The 19,702-nt window shown below is 38.8% G+C and overlaps 1 protein-coding gene across 2 annotated transcripts in view; it reads right to left on the reverse strand.

Annotated features, from left to right (window-relative positions):
* Nucleotides 1–19,702, reverse strand: part of ANKRD26 (ankyrin repeat domain 26) — a 99,965-nt gene that overhangs the window by 77,192 nt on the left and 3,071 nt on the right. Inside the window, exons 2-8 of one of the 2 annotated variants that reach the window (XM_006756155.2) lie at nt 17,683–17,822; nt 17,349–17,522; nt 12,270–12,376; nt 8,025–8,098; nt 4,697–4,747; nt 3,459–3,492; nt 1,013–1,076 (exon numbers count right to left, since the gene is read on the reverse strand). In XM_006756155.2, the coding sequence (XP_006756218.1) occupies nt 1,013–1,076; nt 3,459–3,492; nt 4,697–4,747; nt 8,025–8,098; nt 12,270–12,376; nt 17,349–17,522; nt 17,683–17,822 (644 nt within the window). Of the gene's footprint in view, nt 1–1,012; nt 1,077–3,458; nt 3,493–4,696; nt 4,748–8,024; nt 8,099–12,269; nt 12,377–17,348; nt 17,523–17,682; nt 17,823–19,037; nt 19,162–19,702 lie in introns of those variants that run through there. The other variant, XM_015559053.1, reaches the window with a different exon arrangement.

Consider the following 19,702-nt stretch of genomic DNA (forward strand, 5'->3'; position numbering starts at 1 on the left):
ACTGTCAGTGGCAGGGGGCTTCTTCCTGCTTTCCCTTTCGCCTCCTTGCATTGTGCCTACATATGCAAATTAACTGCCATCTTTGTTTCCAGTTAACTGCCATCTGAGTTGGCAGTTAATTTGCATATAGCCCTGATTAGCCAATGAAAAGGGTAGCGTCGTACGCCAATTACCATTTTTCTCTTTTATTAGTGTAGATTAAATCCATTTAAGAATTCATTTAGGCATATTATAAAAGTCATGTTGGTATGATTTAAAAGTCACATTAAAAATGCTTATCCTTGACCAAATTTCATATCTCCTCTATTGTGGGAAACTTTTCCCCAATATAATTTTCTATCACTATATATTTTCCAGCTCTTTCTCTTTTTCAGCCCCTACCTTCAGTACTTACTAAAGTAAATAAGAAATGCAGTGCATCATATTTCTACAAATACTAGAGGCCTGGTGCATAAACTGTGCACTGGGGGAGGGAGAAGGGTGTCCCTCAGCCCAGCCTGCACCCTCTCCAATCTGGGACCCCTCAGGGCATGTCCGACTGCCAGTTTATGCCCGATCCTTATGGGGATGTTGTGAGTCAGACATCCCTCTCACAATCTGGGACTGCAGGCTCCCAACTGCTTATCTGCCTGCCTGCCTGATTGCCCCTAACTGCTTCTGCCTTCCAGCCTAACCCCTCTGCTGCTGGCCTGATCACCCCCAACTGCCCTCGCCTGCCAGCCCGATTGCCCCCAACTGCCCTCCCTTGCTGGCCCGATCGCCCCCCACTGCCCTCCCCTGCCAACCTGTTCACCCCTAACTGCCCTTCCCTGCTGGCCATCTTGTGGCAGCCATCTTGTGTGAGGTGTGACAGTCAATTTGCATATTACCTCTTTATTATATAGGATAGTTTTCTCTAACCAATTTCCCATAATAATCATAAAATAATGATAGGTAGACCACCTATCTGTGTAAGTACTGCACAAAACTAAATTCAGAGCAGGGAAATTAATTTTATGACAGAGCATTTCACCTTGGTATCAAAATCGAAATCTTCATCCTCTGATGTAGGCCATGAATCATCAATGCCAGGTTTGCTGGAAAATAACCAACAAAAATAAGTGAGCTCATTTATTTAAAAGATCAACCAAAAAGTTGAGTGAAAGGTCAGCTATCTGTGTATTATATGAAGTTTCTTGATATAATTAAAGTTTGAGCTGTTTTTTAAAAAGTTTTTAGTTACCTATTTCTACCTCCACCCCTCCTCCAGCCTGTGAACTATTCATTAAAGGCACACTCTAAGTGTGCCTTTAAGACACAGGACATAGACCTATGTCCCTCCTGCCCAACCCTGCTTGCACATGGGAAGCACACCAGCTAACTGGGAAAGGAAGTAGAGGTGAGAAGACACCTGGCTTGGGACATAGGTTGCTGCAGTTCAGCATCTCCAGTCCCCCAGGACTCAAGGGGACCTAAGCCCCACTCTGTAAGTCAGAATTCAGGTAGATGATACTAGTTCTGTTTGCAATAAAAAGAATCTTTCCAGTGGCTCAAATGATTTTAATATCTTTCTACAGAAATGGTGACTTTTGATAGTTCCTCCAATTAAAGAAACAAAAGACCAGCAACTTCTTCAGGATTCCCTTGATCCCTTTATTTTATTTTATTTTATTTTTTAAATATACTTTTATTGTTAGTATTATAGTTATCTCCCTTTCTCTCCCTTTATCCTCCTCCTCCCATCCTCTACCTCCCCCTGCTTCCAGGTTTTCACTACTGTATCCTATTGCCCGTGTCCATGGGCTAGGCATATAAGTATGTAAGTTCTTTGAATCCTTTATTTTAATCTGCCTTTCTATACAACTCCTAACATCCTCTGGTCTTCCTTGCTGTAACCTATCTTTAACTTGTCATAAATCCCAATATTCTGATCTTCTTCCCTTATCTGATCTCTCTTTTCTAAAATCCATATTCCTATCCCAACCCAATGCTGTTCCTCTTGAAACTTGGATTTACCTGTTAATTTCATTCTTATCTTCCTCCACTGCATTCACTACTTTTCTATTATTAAAACACTCACCTACAGGATGATAAAAAAGAGTACTAAACTTGAAACCTGAATTTACATCTCATGTCCACCACTTAACCATATCCAAATAAGTCATTTTAATTTCTTTGAGTTTCAAATTCTTCGTGCAAGTAACCATAGCCAGGATGTTAAAAACAGGCTGAAGTACTAAAGGGTGTTTTGATTAATTAATTGCTAAGATTCCTTAAACTCTTGAAATTCTATGTGCTTTTGATTCTGCCTATAGAAAAATGGAGAACACATAGCTGACAGAAGTGGAAAAAAATAACACGAGAAAAACACCAAGAACAGCAGAGAAGAAAATAAAAAAGCAAAAAAAAGTCATTAAAAAAAGGACTCTAGCCGAAACCGGTTTGGCTCAGCGGATAGAGCGTCGGCCTGCGGACTGAGAGGTCCCAAGTTCGATTCCGGTCAAGGGCATGTACCTGGGTTGCGGGCACATCCCCAGTGGGAGATGTGCAGGAGGCAGCTGATCAATGTCTCTCTCTCATCGATGTTTCTCTCTATCTCTCTCCCTTCCTCTCTGTAAAAAATCAATAAAATATATTTAAAAAAAAAAAAAAAAAGGACTCTAGGAAAAAACTTCATACAACTAGGCAAAGTTAGTAGCCTGAAGCGAAAACCAGACTAGGAAGTCAATGAGTAGAGAAATCAATTAGGAATATCCACTTAATAGATGCTGAATACAATTGACATAGTAACATGGTCCATATATAGATATTCTTCACTTACAGAGAAATAATCCATTTCAAGAAGAACAGATACAATTATACTTAAAAACACTTGCCTGATTAGGGCTTCCATAGGTAAAACCTTTGGTCTGGTCATAGCTAACTGAGATGTGCAATAAAATCTTTGATGGGTAAAAGGAGGTACTATTTAACACTGCAATTGCCAAGTATAGTAAGACAAATTCTTGGACTAATTGGGCTTCTTAGGAAAACTCTAAATCAGAGTTAACACAATTAGATTTTACTTTCTGAGTTGCCAGAAATTGAGTTAAAACAATTAGATTTACTTTCTATATCTCAATGCCAGTGCTACAGAGGAACTTATTTAAAAAAGGACTCTAGGAAAAAAGTTTGCTGAAGGACAACAGAATAATTTGGGAGCCAAGTAGGTTGAGAGTCAAATCATGGGTCAGCCATTTGCTAACTATGGAATCATGGGTCAATTAATCAACTTCCCTGAACCACAGTTGCCTCATTAATAAAAAGTAGGCGACGATAATAAAAAGTAGGCACAGCTACTTTGCAAAGCTATTGTGATGACTATATAACACATGTTAATTACATAATATTAGTGTCTAGCCCAGGGTAGAACACTCCAGAAATGTTAGTTGCTTTTCACTGCATTCCCTTAGTTAATATATAATTTTTAAAAATCCTACCTCCTTAAAGAGTCTTCTTCAGAGCTCTCATCGGCTATTAAAGAAAAAATAAAATACATTTAAAAACGACAACAGAAAAATACAGGACTTTGAAAGTACCAGACTGATTCCTGTGAGACCTTGTTGGAATCACACCTGAAGACTAAACTAGAGTGAATATCAATGATACTATTGGTAGGCCATTAATACATATTTCATCTCCTTTATATATCAAATGCAAGAAGAAGAAAAAAGAATGGGATCTATCATAATTTGACACCTACAAGTAAACTGCTATTTACAATTATAATCTTAATCAAACCCCATCAGATTGACAGAAAATGGTATCATTAGCAGAATCAGTATCATAAACTAACAATGTCAAACTTAAATAGCATGATTTTTCTCAACTCCTTCCATTAAGAGCAGTTAGAAGAGAGAGTACTTATTATGCTGTAACACAATACAATTTTTCCAGCTCTTCGGTGAAGACTAGCCATTTCAGAATGAAACACTATCACAAAAAAGCTTGGTTGCTAGGCACTGTATTTTGCAGCACAGCAAAACATAGGAAACAGACTCTTCCTGGCCCTATCTCCAATTGCAAAATACATATGAAAGACAGTGATTCCAGTTGTATAAAGTATAGCCCCTTGAGATCGTCTCCTTCCATTGACAGAGTCCACCTAGAACTACCTCACAGAGCAGGGTGGTCCAAACTGTTAGTGCTCTGCAGTAGTGCGTGAGGTCATTTTTCTCAACCCTCCTCATTATATGGCAAATGCTTGTAGAAATCATAATTTTTGAGCTCATGTGGCATATGTCATGAGATCTTATGCTGATGAACAATAACAACAAACCACAACGGTCAAAGAACATCTTGGATAACTACGTCCAATTACCTTGAAATTTAAATTGTTTAAACATTCAAAAAGATATCCTCTGTATTATTCCAACTACATAACATTCAGGAAAAGGCAAAATTAAGGAGACAGTAAAAAGATCAGTGGTTTCCACGGTTTAGGGAGAAGGGAAGGATGAATAAGCACAGAACAAAGGATTTTTAGGGAAGTGAGATGATTCTACATAATCCTGTAATGTGGGATATGTGTCATCACACATTTGTCAAAACCCATACAATGTATACCACCAAGAGTGAACCTTGATGTAAACTATGGACTTTGGGTGATAATAATGAGTAACTATTTAGGCTGATGTGTGATACATGATGACAGTCAGAAAGTTATTTCACAGAATACCTGTCCTTAAATTAGTTTTTCTTGATACTTGTTTTAGAGATTCCTGTAGATCTATATCCATTTGAATAAAGGTATGAAAGGGATAAATGAAACAATGATGTCAGAAAATAATGTGAAACAAGCAATAATCTTATTTTAATCAGAATAAAAAATAAAGAATTCTAATGATTGACCACATATTCTATGGTATGAAACTTTCTGTAAAGAAAAGAAAAACATGACACTGCCAATTTTCTCCAACTAAGCATGGTTTAATTTCTTTTTATAATACTTGTGAATCAATCAAATAAGTGGGATAACTACAGGAAAACAATAATTAACATATACAGTATAATTGTGTAGTAGTAATTATAGATTCCTTTTTATTTGTTCCTAATTTTTTCTTATTTTCTTGTTAAACTAAAAACATAGCTCACCTATTAAAGGCAGCTGTTGATATATGGACAAATCAAAAAGTCAAAGAAATTGCATCCAAAATGTAGGATGAGTTATCCATGTATATACTATCAAACTAAACATGTATGGAAAAAAAGCTGATCTTTCCTGTTGACCTGTTGCTCTTCCCTGTTCATGTGATAAAGGCCTGTTCTTCATGTCCAATTTAAATGCCAGTGCACAACCTGGAAACTTATGAATCATATTGATTTCTCTCTCCTCATTAACTTTTTTCATTCAATCATCACTAAGTCATATTAACTGTTCCTATTTTCTGTCTCTTCTTTATTTTACCACTTCTTTTGCCCTAGTCAAACAAGGGCTCTTAACAGATGGCTTTCTAGGGGTGGTGGGGGGAAGAACAAAACACTACCAATTATTGTTGCTATTTCTTAAATAAATAAGATTTTTTTTTAGCAAAACAAATAAAAAACATATAGGCCTAGAAAAAGATCACATTTTAAATTAAATAAATTGAGCTTCCTGATTTTTTTATTTTGGCATGGATAGGTGAAAACTTCATAATGGACTGATGCTAGTCCAAGGAAAATTCTATCCACTTTTTGAAAACTTAACTCCCCATTATACACTTACAGTGTCTGGCACATATTATGCAATAATAATAATTATGAGCTCCTAGTGGGTGCTGGCACCTAGTAAGCACTGAATAAAGTACAGCAAATAATAAAAATTGCAATAACAACAACCTCTTAGAGGGTAGGGAGAGTATTTTTAAAATGTGTGAATTCTGTAGCATCAGAATAATACTTAGTGCCTAAAAGACAATTGAGAATTAAATAGCAAACCATTAAGCAAACAAATTAGTAAATGAATTTCGAAATTTTCTTTGAAAATTCTGTTTTAAAAAAACCACAGATATAAACCAGGTCCAGGTCTATGTTATGACAAGCACCTTAAAGGTCAAAACTCTATTTCATCGTTGTTTCCTATAACTTACAAACCCAACCTATACAAGTTCTTTGATAAAGGTCTACTAAGTCCAAGTGGTCCTTATATAGTTCAGATTGCACAATGAACTAGGTGCCACATATGAGTAGCACTGTAGCATTTTTGTTATTGTGAAACTAGAGGATGGGTGCACGAATTCGTGCAAGGGTGGGGTCCCTTGGGGTGCCCTGCAGGGATTGGGCCAAAACCTGCAGTCCAATGCTGCCTGCAGATCCTACCTGCTGCTCCCACTCATCCTGGCCTCACTGTGCCTGCCGCGGGCTTGCACCCAATCAGTCCCTATCGGGAGAGGCTCACACCATCACAGCAGCACTCAACAGCCATGAACCCTGAGTCTGGAGCCCTCCCAAGGGGAGTGGCCTGTGGGATCAGGCTGAAACCAGCTCTCCGACATCCCCCAAGGGGTCCCGGATTGTGAGAGGGGGCAGGCCAGGCTGAGGGACCCCACCAGTCCACGATCGGGCCGGGGAGGGACCACAGGAAGGTTCCAGGGCATGTCCGGCCCATCTCGCTCAGTCCTGATTGACCGGACCCCAGCAGCAAACTAACCTACCGGTTGGAGCATCTGCCCCCTGGTGGTCAGTGCACATCATAGTGACTGGTTGACCAGTAGACTGTCTGTCCCCTGGTTATCAGTGCACGTCATAGCGAGCAGTTGAACAGCCTTAGCATATCATTAGCATATTATGCTTTGATTGGTTGTTCGTTGTTCTGCCATTTGCTCTATTTACATATTATGCTTTTATTATATAGGACTAGAGGTCCGGTGCACAAAATTCATGCACTGGGGGGGTGCAGTGCCTGAGCGCATTAAGCTCCTAGTTTTAGTTACTTTACTTTTTTTATTGAAACAAATCACTATGTAATAACAAGGATTCATTTACTAAATGTAATCCATTTGCTGTAAAAAATAAACAAAAGATCACCCTGGCCAGTTTTGCTTGGTGATTAGAGCATAGGCCCGCAGAAGAGTCGTGGGTTCGATTCCCAGTCAAGGATGCATACCCTGGTTGCAGATTCAATCCCAGGCTCTAGTTGGGGCACGTGTAGGAGGCAACCAGTCAATGTGTCTCTCTCGCAGTGATTTTTCTTGATGTCTCTCTCTCTCCCTCCCCCCCTTCTTTCCCTTCCACTCTCTAAAGATCAATGGAAAAAATATCCTTGGTGAGGATTTAAAAATCCTATACAATAAAGAGTAATATGCAAATTGGCCATCACTCCAACACACAAGATGGCCTGTGGGATCAGGCTGAAACCAGCTCTCTTGGACCATCTCCATGTGGTCCAAGATGGCCAGCAGGGGAGGGCAGTTAGGGGTAATAGGGCTGGCAAGGGAGCAGTTGGCATTGATCAGGCTGGCAGGGGAGTGGTTAGGGGCAATCAGGCTGGCAGGCCGGCAAGCGGTTGGGGGCCAGCAGTCCTAGATTGTGAGAGGGATCCCAGATTGGAGAGGGTGCAGGCTGGGCTGAGGGACACACATCCCCACCCCCAACCCCCATGCATAAATTTCGTGCACCAGGCCTCTAGTATAATAATAACAAAAAAACAAAAGATTCATTTTTATAACAAGTCCAATTTGTTATAATGTGTTTATAGAGGAAATATACAACATCCTAACTTTAAAATCTTTTTTCTTTTTTACATAAAAACATCATATGGGATTTTAGGGGTAATGACTAAATAAATGAATTTCTTTTCAGACAATATTGCCCCAGATTTTTTAAACTACCTACAATTACTTTTTAAATAATTCTGAATACTAAAGTATCTTAAAGAAATTAAGAAAAAAAACTATGCATACAATTTATACATTGTGCTTTTCTGTGTGATTTTTTTTTCACTGCTCTTTCATTATCAAAATTTCCTTGCTCTTACTTTATCTATGGTAGGACCACCAAGAATAATTCACTATTAGAAGTCTTACCAAAACTTTTGCTACTTTCAGAAGACTTTTTAGCTCTCCTTTCTTCTTTATATTCAGAAGTTACTTGCTGATTGCTGTGTATAAAAAAATGGTGATAAATAATATTACTATCTTAATACTAACATAAAAATTTTTTCCAAATATATTCTTAGGATATTTCAAATAACATCAAAGTTAATATTAAAACTTTAATTCTATACCATACACTTCAAATTTGTTAAGTTCTATAAACTTTTTATTAAGCATGTAATTTTTAAAAATAACGTGAAACAGCCATGATTTGAGGGCACTATACAGTGGGGCCTTGACTTACGAGTGTCCTGACTAATGAGTTTTTTGAGATACCAGCTGTCTCTCGGCCGATTTTTTGCATTGAGTTAATAGAATAATTTGAGTTAACGAGCTCCTTACCGAGCTCGGTCTCGGAATGAATTAAACTCGTAAGTCAAGGCCCCACTGTATATAGTTCAGTTAATTAGAGTTAGCTTGACATAATGGCAAGTGTCTTGAACTCAGACACGCTAGTTCTACAATGATCAGCTATTTATTCTCAAACAAGTCACTTTTCTTTGGCTCAAAGTCCTCTACAAAATAAAAATCTTACTGCCTTATTTTATAAGGTTGTTAGGATGATTAAATGAGATAACATAGCAAAAAGTGATGCTCAGAGAAACAGTAAGACAAAGGAAAGTCTGTTCATGAACTTTATTTGTTGAAACTATTTTGGAATCCCAAATAAATCCCAAAGTTGGTTTTTCATAGTTTGTAACATTCAAATGTTACAGTTTTCAGAAATTATTAACTTGGTTATTAGCTGTTCTTTGTAGTTTATAATTCAGGGTATCTCAGCTAGTCTATAATTTGGAAACTAAGTTTATTTATAAATATACTAGAGGCCCGTTGCATGAAAAGATTCATGCAACAGGCCTTTCCTTCCCCTGGCTGCCAGCACCGATTTTCCTCTGGCACCCGGGACCCAGGCCTTCACTCTGGCCAGAGCCGCCCTTCAGTCTTCAATGCTCCGGCCGGAGCCGCCTTCAAGCCTTCGCGGCTACGGCCAGAGCAGCCTTTAAGCCTTTGCGGCTCTGGCCGGAGCCGCCTTCAAGTCTTCGCTGCTCCGGCCGGTGCCGCCTTCAGTCTTCGCTCCGCTGCTTCGTGCCTACGTATGCAAATTAACCGCCATCTTTGTTGGCGGTTAATTAGCATAATTCTCCGATTAGCCCATGGTAGGTGTAGCGAAGGTATGGTCAATTACTATGTTTGTCTATTATTAGATAGGATTACCTCATGAAGTCCCATAACAAAATGTTACCCTATCTTTATAGCAAATGCAGAACACTAATATAAGTCAGGACTTGGCCTGGACTACTACTATCCCTTCTCTACCTACTCAAACTGTGAACCAGCAGATCTTTATGAGAATGATGCTTAATCTCCCTGTCCACCCCCAATTGGCTTGGAAGATATAATCCTACATGTGGATACTGATGAGTCATGGAAGGGACCTTAGCAATTCTAAAGATCAATAGCTTTCTGTTGACTAGCTTCCATCTGAGGCACAATTTAAAATACTTTGAAACCTGAGGTAAATTCAATTTACTTGGGAAAGTTTCATTGTTATAGCAAAGAGATCGCTTGAGGGACCAACCTCAATTATGGAACCTCAGGCAAGTTGGTGCCTACTACTCTGGGAAAGGCGATATGGGACTTTCCACTATCTAAACAAAGATGCTACAGATATAAAGTACCTTGGGGTACAGATCTGGTAACAAAGGAGAAAGGAAAGTCTGGTCTTTTCCTGCAGGATTATTTGAACCTCTCTGATAGCTTAGAATGGTTCCAAGAAAAAAACAAACAGGAAATTCAAAGGATGACTCATCCTCAAAGGTCTGGGCTAAGAAGTGAGCTCCACATAGGCTTTCCAGTGTGTGTGTGTTGGGGGGGGGGGGGGTGGCTAAACTAGGAGGCCCATCTTCCAGAACAGGGTGCTGGTAATTGGAATAGTGACTGAGCATACAAGCATCTGTATGTAAACTGAAAAAAGCTGTAACTTTCAAATGCAAGTGAGAATCAACATGAAAACTCAGGAATCTGGATCAGTAATGGCGATCTGGGAGCAAAGGTCAATCATGACTACAGAAACAGTTTCAATAGCAACTCTGTATGTAGCAACAGAATCAATAGAAAACAACAGAAAGATTAGACTCTGCTTTTTTACCTCCATCTGACTTGTGAAAGAAGATTGTCTCCCTTGGACTTAGGTAATCCTTTAGGTTCTTGAAAAATTCACAAGGGAAATATAGGAGATGGCCTCCAGAAAATACAGATTTTTCTGCTAAAGTGAATACTTCAAGACCCCAAATAACTAGTTAGAAAAATCAGTTATTTGTACTCCAAGCATAAGAGTTCTACGTGGAATGAAATAAATAATGTTAGGAAGCCTAAAGATAAAGGTCTTACAAGTTCTGAGATAAAGAATCTGGCCCATTGCTATTTCTAACTAGGCAAACCTTTTGCTAAGTTTCTGGCTGATGACTTAGACCCAGGGTTGGAAAACTGCGGCTCGCGAGCCACATGCGGCTCTTTGGGCCCTTGAATGTGGCTCTTCCACAAAATACCACGTGCGGGCGATTGAAACTTTGTGGCCCATGCACAGAAGTTGGTTTTCGACCTGGGCGAGTCTATTTTGAAGAAGTACTGTTGATATTTGGCTCTGTTGACTAATGAGTTTGTCGACCACTGAGTCATAGACTAACTCACTGCCATTCCCAAACTGTCTGAACCAAACTATGAAATCTCACATGTTATGTAAAAAGTAACAGTGAACTTATTTTAAACCTCAGTTTAGTGATTACTAGCATTTTAATTTAAACATTTACAAATTAAAACCACAACAAAAGCATATTCTTCTGCAGGCCACCCACAGTTATCTTGAGAAAAGACATCAGTACCTTGCTGAAAGAGAAGACTATTTTTTCAGGCTCATCATTTACAGCAAGCATGAGTGTTGTATATATAACACAGAGATCACTTTACCCTCAGGAGCTTCAATTATGTTATTTAAACAGCTAATTTGATATACTTACTAAGTCAATACCCTGTTGTCTATCTAGAATTGATCATTTCCTTGCTTAAGTGTTCACCTTTGTAAATTATCTCCAAGGCTAAAATAAAAGGACAAAAAGGAAGCCTCTTGTCCTACTTGGGTATTGCATAGTAGAAGTTGCTAATTTAAAATCTTCAAACAGATAGAAACTATGTGGAGGTCACTAATCTGAAGTAGGTGAAGATTTAAATGAAGAATTTCCTGTTTCATCCTTAGTCTGATATATTGTATTTCAAAGTGAGCTAGAAGTCAGGATAGAAAAGCTATTTGGCAGGCTTAAAACAACGTTAATTATAATTATAACAATAATAGCCATATGTAGAGTTAATGATGTTGCTAAGCAGGTGCTAGACACTAAATTAAATGCTAGATAATCTCATACACGATCACCCTAGAAGGATATAATATTATTCTCCATTTTATATCAGGGAACATATTCGATGATAAGTAATTAAATACCAATTAAAAATAAAAACATCAAAATATACCAGAAATGAAAAAGGATAAAAACTGATGAGCCCACAGTGTCTGGTAGCAGTAATTCATAGTCACTTAGGGATAACATAATAAAAAGGTTAAAAAAAACTGCAAGAGAGACTAAGTCCACTATCTATATATATATAAAAGCCTAATATGCAGTGTCCCCTCAGGAATTCGACCAATTGGGAGTTCGATCACTCGCTATGCCATGCGCTGACCACCAGGGGGCGGCACAGAACGAAGGAAGGCTCTGGCTGGCAGCTGGCAGCCGGAGAAGGGAAGCCCCACCAGCAGCTGGCAGCCACTAGGTACCCTAACCATGCACGAATTTTGTGCACTGAGCCTCTAGTTGTATCATAAAGTAAACTAAGAGTCCATATACTATAAAATTAATAATAAGCCCCTCTAATGTAAGACCATATAACCCAAAAAATCATATTACAAATGACATCAGTTAATATTATAAATGAATATGAATCCTGCAGTATATTGTTTTTCCAGTTGCCCAGTAGTCAGAATAATTGCTTTTCTATCTAACTGATGTGTTGATATTGTTCACTATATAAAGATAAATTAACCCTCTTCTTAACTTAATTTCTGACTTGAGTGATTATGACCACTCTAGAACAGTACTAAGGTTTTATAAAAATGAACTGTACCTTTCCATCTGATCGACTGTGCGTATTCTTGCACCTCTATTTACTAAAAATTCCACCATTTGCTCTTTATTTTCACTTTGAGCAAGTGAAAGTGGTGTGAGGTCTTCCTGTAAAGCAGCAAAAACAATTTATAATTTATAAAATTAGATATATCCAAACTGAATTTTAAAACTTATAAAAGATCCTCTGGACTTAAACATCTTATATAATAAAAGCCTAGTATGCAAATTGTCCTCTTGGGTAGTCGTTCGACCAGGAGACCAGGAGTTCAACTGCCAGGGGGTGGCACAGAACATGGCGGGCATCAGTGATGTGCTGCAACCTCTCACCAGCTACCTGAGGGTGGGGGTGACAGGGACGAAGGTACAGTGAGAATGCAGGGTGTCCACCAAGCTTGCTCTCACTAACCCTGCTACCCTCTCCCAGATGCCAGGGCTCGTGCGCCAGAGAAGCCCCTGCGCTCAGGTGCCGGGAGCCCACGAGGAGCCTGCCCCACACCTGTGTGGCCTCTTCTGGGTGACTTGAATATTTAAGTTCTGTTAAAGCACAGAGTTGATGAGGGTGATGACTGGGGAAATTTGGAAACTGTGGCCTCTTCTGGGTGAGCTAGGCCACAGCTGCTGGGACTGCCGGGGCCGGTCTGGCTCCCCGTGGATTTGCACAGGAGCCGGTCTGTGAGAATGGCCGGGAGAGAGCGCGCTGCCCATCTGGCTTCCACGTAGCACCGCTGGGCAGCCCAGAGGCCCACACTACGCCTCAGCCCGCGGCATCCGGCCACGCTCACATCTCTGCATGGGGACTCAGGCACTGTGACTCAGACAGAGGGGGTATACGGGGGCCCAGGTGCTGCCCAGGGCCCAGAGGTCAGCTGGGACCTGCCCTTCCATGCCAGACACTCGCGCTTTGATCACCGACCAGGCCTAGGGACCACCTGTGCACGAATTTCATGCACCAGGCCTCTACCATAATACAGAAAGTAAATAAAAAGTAACCCCTTCCTTCTAACCCCTGTGCTGTTACTGGCTGCTCCTTCTCTTTAAAATGCCCTCCACTCCCTCCTTCAAAAGATTAACTGCAACGCCATTCTCAAAAACTGTTCCTATCACATAACCTATCGTGCTATAGTGTCATTATTTTATTGCTCCCCATCTAAACCAAGAGCTTCTTGAGGGCTGAGGCTATTTTTTGATCTCTAGGTCTCCATACTATAAAACATAGTAGTAAATGCTTTAAGTATTTTTACTGAATAAATAACCTAAATGATTAGCTCTAGAGTAGTGTTTCTTAAATTATATTTCAAAGAATATGTAGTTTACCAGAAGTTCAGTACTTTACCCCAATAGAAAAAGAATCCAGAAAGAGCGTGTGTTTAAGAAATATTACAAAACTATACACTGTATACCTAGTACTAAAAATGTTTAACTTCGCTTAATCCTGATTTGACAATAGTTTTCTATCACAAACATTAAGATTTGAAAAATTACAGGGTTTCAGGTATACAGTTTTGAGAACTTTTCAACAAAGGTGAAGGTTTTCTCCAGGTTACACACAGTTGATTCTCTTCTACCAATGCTATCAGGATCCCAGATGTCAACATCTGTCACTCCTGCTCCAAAAGGGTCTCTAAAAAAATTGACTAAATTAATAGTCTTCAAATGAACTCTGATTGCTTATTACTTAGTGGTCCATGGTTCTCTTCTTTTATGACAGTATAGCTTTTTATTTTAGCTGTTACAAAGCTCAATACAAAACTATATTCTCAATTATGTTGATAATCTTGGGATATTGTAGTGAATCTTTTGAAGAAGGGAGTGGAGGGCATTCTAAAGGGAAGGAGCAGCCAGTGACAGCACAGGGGTAAGAAGGAAGAGGCTGTTTTCTTTGCTCAGTAGTTCACCCCTAAACCCCTTAATGGCATGCTTTGCCCCCCACCACCAATGTTTTTATTGATTTCAGAAAGAGAAAGGGAGAAGGAGAGAGAGAAACATCTATGTGAGAGCAGAACAGCAATCTGCTGCTTTCTGCATGTCGCTACCAGGGATCAAGCCCACAACCTGGGCATGTGCCCTGACTGAGAATCGAACTGACAACCCTTCAGTGCATGGGAGGATGACCAATGAACTGAGCCATACTGGCCAGAGTAGAATATATACTTTTTAAAAATTTTAATCCTGATTTCATTTTAATTGTACTTAAAAGTATTTTATATTTGAGGCAAAATATTAATCAGAAGCAAAAATATAATGGTTTTTCAATGAAAAGTTTAACACTGATCTATATAAATTATTTTTAGCACAATAAAAGCTACTAAATCACTTGCATTTCTGAGGAACAATGCTGAGAAGAAAGATATAATATTGTCTGGAATATGCATCCCCTATACAACTCTAACCATGAGACTTATAGACATTCCAATGAGAATATGATTATTTACAGGACATATAAAGGAAAAGAGTTTTATAAAATAATAACCTATAAATTCTAACTTGAAAAATTCCATTCCATTCCTGGGGATTAATATAAAATATATATTATAAATTAATGTAGATGACCTTGAATATCTTGAAGTCTTTAATAAAATATAATATAAAATAGGAATTGTAAACTCAAGCGCTTATGGAGGCAAAGTAGGTGAGCCAAGTAAGTGAAGAATCTAGGTGAGGACGGCAGCAAACTAGAGAACACATGTTTCAAATGCAGGGGCAGCCTCTGCACAGCATACCAAAAAGCAGTGGGGGCTTATGGGATGCCAGATTTGATTCTATAAGAGAAGCTTGAAGTTCAGATTTCTACAAGAGTCTTCTAAAATTTTAATGTTGAGTCAACTTATGAAGGCAAACTAAACATATCCAGAGCCCATATTTAGTCAGGAGCCCACTTGTGTTTTTATATTTGCTGTGTTTTTAAATGGCCATGCATGAAGCAAATATTTGTATTTAAAACCTTTCCTTTCATTTGTATCATGTTTTATCAATATTTTTGACACAACATGTAATAAAAATCATTATTTAGCTTGATAATACCCATTATAAAAAATGTTTCTAATACATATTTAAACTACAATTGATTTATATTTAATTCTCCCAGATTTGTTGATGTGGGACAAATAAACAATTAGTTCATAGAACTGCTAGAACTAAATTACTAAAGCCATTCTCATCTTTATGTTATTAATGTCATGGTTTTTGAGGTATATCTTTTTAACAATTTATTGATTTTTTAGAGACAGAGAAAGGGAGAGGAGAGAAACATCAATGTGAGAGCACCAGTTGCCTCCTACACACCCCTACAGGGACCAAGTCGGCAATCAAGGCATATGCCCCTATTGGGAATCGACCCAGCAACCTCTTGGTGCATGGGACAATGCCCAACCAACTGAGCCACACCAGCCAGGGCGGTTTTTGATGTTTAAAACTACCATACTGATTATGCCAGGGCTCTGTGAAATTAATAGATATACTGAGACAATCTATCACACAGCTTCAACTAAAAAGAAGGTTCAAGACTTACGATATTGCAGGAAAATCCTGCTTGTAGTAAACATTTGTTTATCTAAGGACTGAATGAGAAAGAATAAAAAATTCTTAAAGGGTCAGATTCTACTTCTTAACAGACTGCCCATAAGCAAATTTCTAAAGACTGTGTGCCAGTGAATGACTGATGGCTGAAAGGAAAAAGATGTTCTTTAAGTCATTAGATATCACCAATAATGTTCCCTATAACTTTTCAAGAGAAGAGGTAGAACCAGTTGAAAGTCAGGCCAATATTCCTGAAAAGGGAAGAGTTGAAGGAAGTATCACCTATCAAATTCCAATTCTTCTAGAGATTTCTTAAGTTTGTGAGAACTGTGAATTTATACATTATACTTACCCATTCAGTAGTTCTTAACCAAGAATTGTATCAGAATCTCAAGGAAATTTTCTACATATACATGTCCAGGCCTTATTAGATTTACTCGATCTAAATCCTCAGGGGAGAGCGGAGGCTTGTAAACTTAAGTTCCTCAGGTGATTGTGATTCACCAGCACAATTCTAGCTGAGAACTAGTGCAGTACACAAACACTTTATTCTCATCTCAGCAGCACAATTTCTACTATAGTATAAAATGCTTTTCTATGTTTAAGACTTAAGATAATGCCTATTTCCGTGGCAAATTTTGCCCTCTTGTGCTGTTTTATATTAATTAGAAAAAAACTCAGGTGCAAAAAAATATTTTTAAAAAGAGTTTTGCCTCTAACAAATTGTGTTTTCACAATTATTTGTCATAGGGCATAAAAGAGAGCTGTAATATCTACTGCTTCTTCAGAAATGTCATTATGTAAAGTGAAATCCTGGAAAATCAAGTTATTTCAAAACATTTCAATTCAGGGAATGCTTGAGCTTCCAAATATGTAAAATTGACCCTACCCGTGTCAGCCAAGACCATTCCTGTCAAGGCTGCAGTGGTGATATGTAATGTATGTCCAGAAAAAAAAGCAGATGAACAGCTTTGCCATCACCTGCTCCCTATATAAAACTACAACCCCACTGAGGAGCTACATGAGGCCTACATGGAAAATCCCAAGGTGGTATGTGGCTGGCAGAGTGGCTACGAGCATAAGTGGGTATACTTGCTAGATGTTAAGACATGACCTGACTCTTTCTGCAATCTTCAGGACCTTGGGGTCCTAGAGAGTTCAGGGCCTGTGGACTGCTGCTTCCCCTTCCCACTCGCACTCCTCCAGCTCCCCCTGCTGAGTACTAGGTCTCCTCCTCCCACCCATCCCTAAGAGCACCCATTTCCTAAGCCCCTGCCTGCAGAAGAGCCAGCCCCCACCATCACTTCATTCCCCCAAGCCTTCAGCCCTTTGTGGGCTCTGAGCCTATCACCCACTCCCAGGCAGTTCTTCCTTCCTTCTGGGGTGGAAGGGAGACAGAGCTTTGCTCCTTCCGTGGACACTACGTTTCTCCGACCTTCCCTGACTGGGCTTTGGAGTAGTTTCCATGGTGTCAGGGTCTGACAGGGTATGTATATGAGCAAGAAAATGCTTTTGGCTAAAGTAAAAACATATATTTCAAATATTATGAAAATAAAGTTACCTTGTTTCTCGCTTCAATATTTGCCTTGAATGAAAGCAGCTTTTCCACTATAGCTATATTTTGACCAAGGACAGCATAGTGGAGAGCAGTATTGCCATCGATGTCCATTATGTTTGGATCAGCACCATGGTCTAGTAGAATAGTTACACATTCCTCTTCCTGGCTTTGTACGGCCTGTCAGTATTATACCAAAAAGTAGATTATAAGTTCTAGTAATTTAAAGTAAACATTCCACAATTTTTACCAATAACACAGTTAAATGAGATAAATTCATTTTTATCCTAAGTAATTGAATCAAATCCACCTCATGTTGACATAGTTGGCTACTACATACCTTAATCAGAGCTGTCCTGTTTTCATTATCACAGAGATTCAACAGGCATTTTCTGTCTGCTAGGAGAGTTACCACTGCTGGATGGCCATTGGCACAGGCCAAATGTAGAGCAGTCCTATGAAAGTGAAAGGACTCCTTAGGAATTTAGAACGCACTATCTCAAAACACACAATTATTCATGTAATTGTAGACATTACATGTTATCTCTATGCCTTTAAAACAAATATTTATTTAATTTTCTTCTGGAGACAGTACAATAGTTATTAGTTCTTGTTAATGAAGAAGCAGCCTATTTGAACAGAGAGAGGATGACCTGGGAATTCAGCTCAGCTTGTGTCTGATCCTATTTTAACTGTCATGTATTAGCTATCTATCACTTGGTCTTTCTGAACCTCAATTTCCTCATCAACAAAATGGGGATAAAAACAGTAGTAATCTCACCCAGCTGGCATGGCTCAGTGGTTGAGCATTGACCTATGAACCAGAAGATCATGGTTTGATTCCTGGTCAGGGCATATGCCCTGGTTGTTGGCTTGATTCCCAGTATGGGGCATGAAAGAGGCAGCCAATCAATGATTCCCTCTTATCGTTGATGTTTCTATCTCTGTCTCCCTCTCCCTTCATCTCTGAAAGGAATATAAATATATTTAAAAAAATAGTAGTGATCTCACAGATCAGCACTGTTTGCTTAAATAAAAAGCTAAGCAGTGTTTACTGTAGTTCCTAGCACAAAAAATCTCAATAATTTTTAGATTGTATTATTATAATTATTACTATTGCTACAACTTTACAAAGACATATCAATTAAGTAAAATCATATCTACTTTGCAGATGTGTTTTAAGAATTAAAAGTACACTGTATTTCAATGATTCTAATATGCTTATTTTTTCACATTTTAACATCTCTGCCATTGGGATGCAATTTATAATTCAGAATGTCTTACAACTATAATTGGCAGCAACTTTAAAAAAAATTCTTATTGGTATATTGGGCATCATACCGTCCACAGTGTCTTATGTTAAGTGAAATAATGGTAAACACAATGGACCTTTTGCAGTTCTAGTCAAACAGTTAGGATTAAAACCATTTTTAATTCTTAAAAGCATTATAGAAAAAGAGGACTAAAATATCAAAACAATAAAGTATTTTTTTAAAGTAACTTTTACTTTGGTCTTCAAGAAACTTTAAGCCAAAGGAAACTCAGAATTCAAATGAACAGGGATGGCTCATTTTATTCAATATTTAAATTTATAGATTTATGAAAATCAGATATTTCCAATGATCAATATTAGTATTTAATACTAGGATACATTTTCAAAAGAGCAGGTAAAGATTATCTTTTACAATTTCCTACCTTCAGAAATATTTTGGTTTGAAAGGATGAAGAAAAAGCTTCAATTAAGATTAGGTCCTAATACTTCCATTTTAAATTTCTCATTTGATCATACTGGACAACATGAAGTTTTTAAGAATGAAATGGGCCTGGGAGACAGATTGAAAAGGTCCTAAGTATAATATATCTGCTAGATAGCTATTCAGGTTATATTTCATGAATAGGTAAATTGAAAGAATGAATAAATTTAGTTGGAGAGTTCAATATTTTTAAATAATACTTTTAAAAGTAAAGCAATACTTTTGCAATAGTAATAGTAACATATTTGCTATGTTTTATTGTAATAAGAACATAACTAAATTATTAATTTACTAGAGGCCCGGTGAACAAAATTCGTACACGGGTAGGGTCTGGCAATCAGGGCCGATCTGTGGGGTAACTGGCGGGGTGATTGGGGGCCCCTGCTGGCACGCGCCTCGGCTGGCCTGGTGCCGCTCACCTACCGGCCCCACCCCCAGCCGCCGCCAGTTGCCTCCCTCTGTGGGGCAACCAGCAGAACGATTGGGGGCCCCCACTAGCACCTGCCTTGGATGGCCTGATGCTGCCTGCTCACCATCCCTGCCCCCCACCAGCACCGCTGGTCAGAGCCTGCAGGCTGGGGGCAGCTCCTGCATTGAGCACTTGCC

The sequence above is a fragment of the Myotis davidii genome, unplaced genomic scaffold (genome assembly GCF_000327345.1).
Source record: "Myotis davidii unplaced genomic scaffold, ASM32734v1 scaffold494, whole genome shotgun sequence".
Lineage (NCBI taxonomy): Eukaryota > Metazoa > Chordata > Mammalia > Chiroptera > Vespertilionidae > Myotis > Myotis davidii.